This window comes from Alosa sapidissima, chromosome 21, assembly GCF_018492685.1.
Source record: "Alosa sapidissima isolate fAloSap1 chromosome 21, fAloSap1.pri, whole genome shotgun sequence".
NCBI classification, from domain to species: Eukaryota; Metazoa; Chordata; class Actinopteri; order Clupeiformes; family Clupeidae; genus Alosa; species Alosa sapidissima.
Window position 1 is genome coordinate 23021826 of NC_055977.1, and position 2500 is coordinate 23024325.

The following is a 2500-nucleotide window of genomic DNA, read 5'->3' on the forward strand; positions in this document are numbered from 1 at the left end:
GAAACAGTGTAGGGCGACACAATGGCGTGGGTGTCAGCTGGGAGCCTCCCGGGGGCCCCGTCATACTAACGGGCCTCTATGGTCCATCCACAAACCAGAGTGGACGTCCAAATGGCTCTGTGTTCCCTGAGAGAGAGAGAGAGCCTCGCGTCCCCAGTCCACTCCACAGATAGATTGTTAACTCCCTGCTGTCCTTGAGGCAGACATGATGCATCACAGGGATGCAGTCTTTTGTTTTCTTTGTCCAGAGTTTGTTTTCGTTTTTCGATACTTTCTTAACAACCTTTCTCAGTGCTACACAAACCAAGCCTCCATGACACACAAAAGGCATACTCTTCTTCCCCAACTATCTTCACAGCAGAAAGGGTTGACCGATACATACTGACTTTTATCCAAATGAAATGGACTTGCAATGGCAGAGTTGGTGGCATACCACACAGTAACAGGTTTATCTTTGACGAGTCGTCCTTAGTCGTCCTTACTGTTCTAATCCATTCTTTATCTTCTTCCTCTCCTCCTCTTCCTCCGACCTACGCAGCGGTGCAGTGTGGGAACCCGGGGACGCCAAGCAACGGGCGGGTGTTCCGGCTGGACGGCACCACCTTCTCCCACTCGGTCATCTACTCCTGCATGGAGGGTTACCTGCTGTCAGGCTCCACCACCCGAGAGTGCCTGGCCAATGGCTCCTGGTCGGGCAGTGCCCCCCAACTGCACCAGTAAGTACCCCACACCACACACCCCACAACCAGACACCTATACTTTCTAAAAAGTCCTACTGGCCTACTGGTTAGCGCTTCAGACTTGTAACCCCGACCAGTAGGAATGGCTGAAGTGCCCTTAAACAAGGCACCCTAACCCCTCACTGCTCCCCGAGCGCGTGCTTCACCCTCACTCTGTGTTCACTGTGTGCTGAGTGTTCTTCACTAATTCACGGATTGGGATAAATACAGAGACCAAATTTCCCTCACGGGATCAAAAGAGTATATACTGTATACTTATACTTACTTTCTAAATGTCACTTTGTTGGTTTTATCCCAACTAACACTGCACATTGACATATTTTCAAGTTTTGTTTTTGACCTTTATGCTGTTGTGCTTTGCCCTGTTTTTGTACCTCATTCTAATTGTCCTTGTTTTGCTGGGTTAGGGTCGGGGGAGTTTGCAAGAATCTGTGATTTCTGTTTATCATGCCGTGTATTATGCCCTTGTTTTGCTTTTTGTTTACAAATTAATTTGATTTTGCATGACAAAAAAGGGTCTTTGTTCTGCATACAAACGATGTTCACCACTTAGATTTAATACAAAACAGTCTGTAGTAATCTTTTAACGAGACAAAAACCGAACCAAAAAAACACTTGAGGGGTTTCTGTGATGTTTTGCAACGTGACTGATTCATGAAGTTCTTCCCCACTTTCATTTTTGTGACAATGCGAGGCTGTGATAACTAGATAATGAAAAAGGCGAAAAGAAGTCAAATGAGTGAAGCCGTGAGCTCCCCAGGGCTCCATTTCACCTTATGAAATTTAAACACTCACCTCATCAAGGGCCCTTTGAGTTGCTCTCTCAGAATGGATCTCCACACCGAGTCTGCCTCAGGAGAAGTTTGTCGGTGACCTCAGCTTTCCCCTTAACACACACAGACACACACACACACACACACACACACACACACACACACACACACGCCTCAGCTCACCACCAAACCCTCCACTCGAGTCCGATAAGCGCAATCGATGTGACCACTCGTCCCTGCAACTGCCTGGAGATTACCCCTGTCCTCCCGGACCCTCAATTGTCTTAAAGATCTGCGATTTCTTTTGTAGATCAGGGGAGTCAGTTTTATTTAAATCCAACCAAAGGCAATCAAGACTCTTGCTGCCACTGTTAAGACACACATTCATGATCACGTGGGTGACCCTCTCTAGTTTAAGGAATCAATTGCCTTGTGTGGGCATTTTCTCCCACTTTACGGTTGAACTTGAAGACTCCATTTTGTTGGTATGGCTCTCTTCCTCAGACACGGTGAAAATTGTATTTTATTGTTAGCCACAAACTCCTCAAGAGCGCAGGTCTCACAGTGTAATACTCTTAGCCAGACGTCCAGTAGGCCTGGGCATGTCCTTTGGTCAAACGTCTCAGTACACTGACCTCTCCTGGTCACTGGACCACTTCTTCCCCTATCCACCTGTGATGGATAAAACAAGAGAGACTCACACATACTACTTAGGGTGTTTGGGTGTAGGGGCTAACGGTGGGTGCGAAGATAGTCACTGAGGCCGATGCAAGTCTGGAAAGTATCGGGGCAGTCAGGGGCAGTCGGGGGCAGTTGGGGCAGGGGACGGAAGGGCACACTAGAGAGCGGATTGACGGTGTGCTCTTTCTTGGCTCTCCTTTGCTCTTCTGCCGATTCTGTCCGGACCAGTTCATAGGCTGCTGCTCCAGTCTGAAGTGGGGATCGCCACAGTGGACGGTCCCAAGCAACGGCCTCCCAGATGTCAGG

At 48.4% G+C, this 2500-nt stretch overlaps 1 protein-coding gene across 1 annotated transcript in view; it reads left to right on the plus strand.

Moving 5' to 3' along the window:
* The window catches only part of csmd3b (CUB and Sushi multiple domains 3b), a 387713-nt gene that overhangs the window by 350679 nt on the left and 34534 nt on the right, over nt 1-2500 (plus strand). Inside the window, 2 exon segments of the mRNA XM_042077517.1 lie at nt 473-702; nt 704-716. Of these exon segments, the coding sequence (XP_041933451.1) occupies nt 473-702; nt 704-716 (243 nt within the window).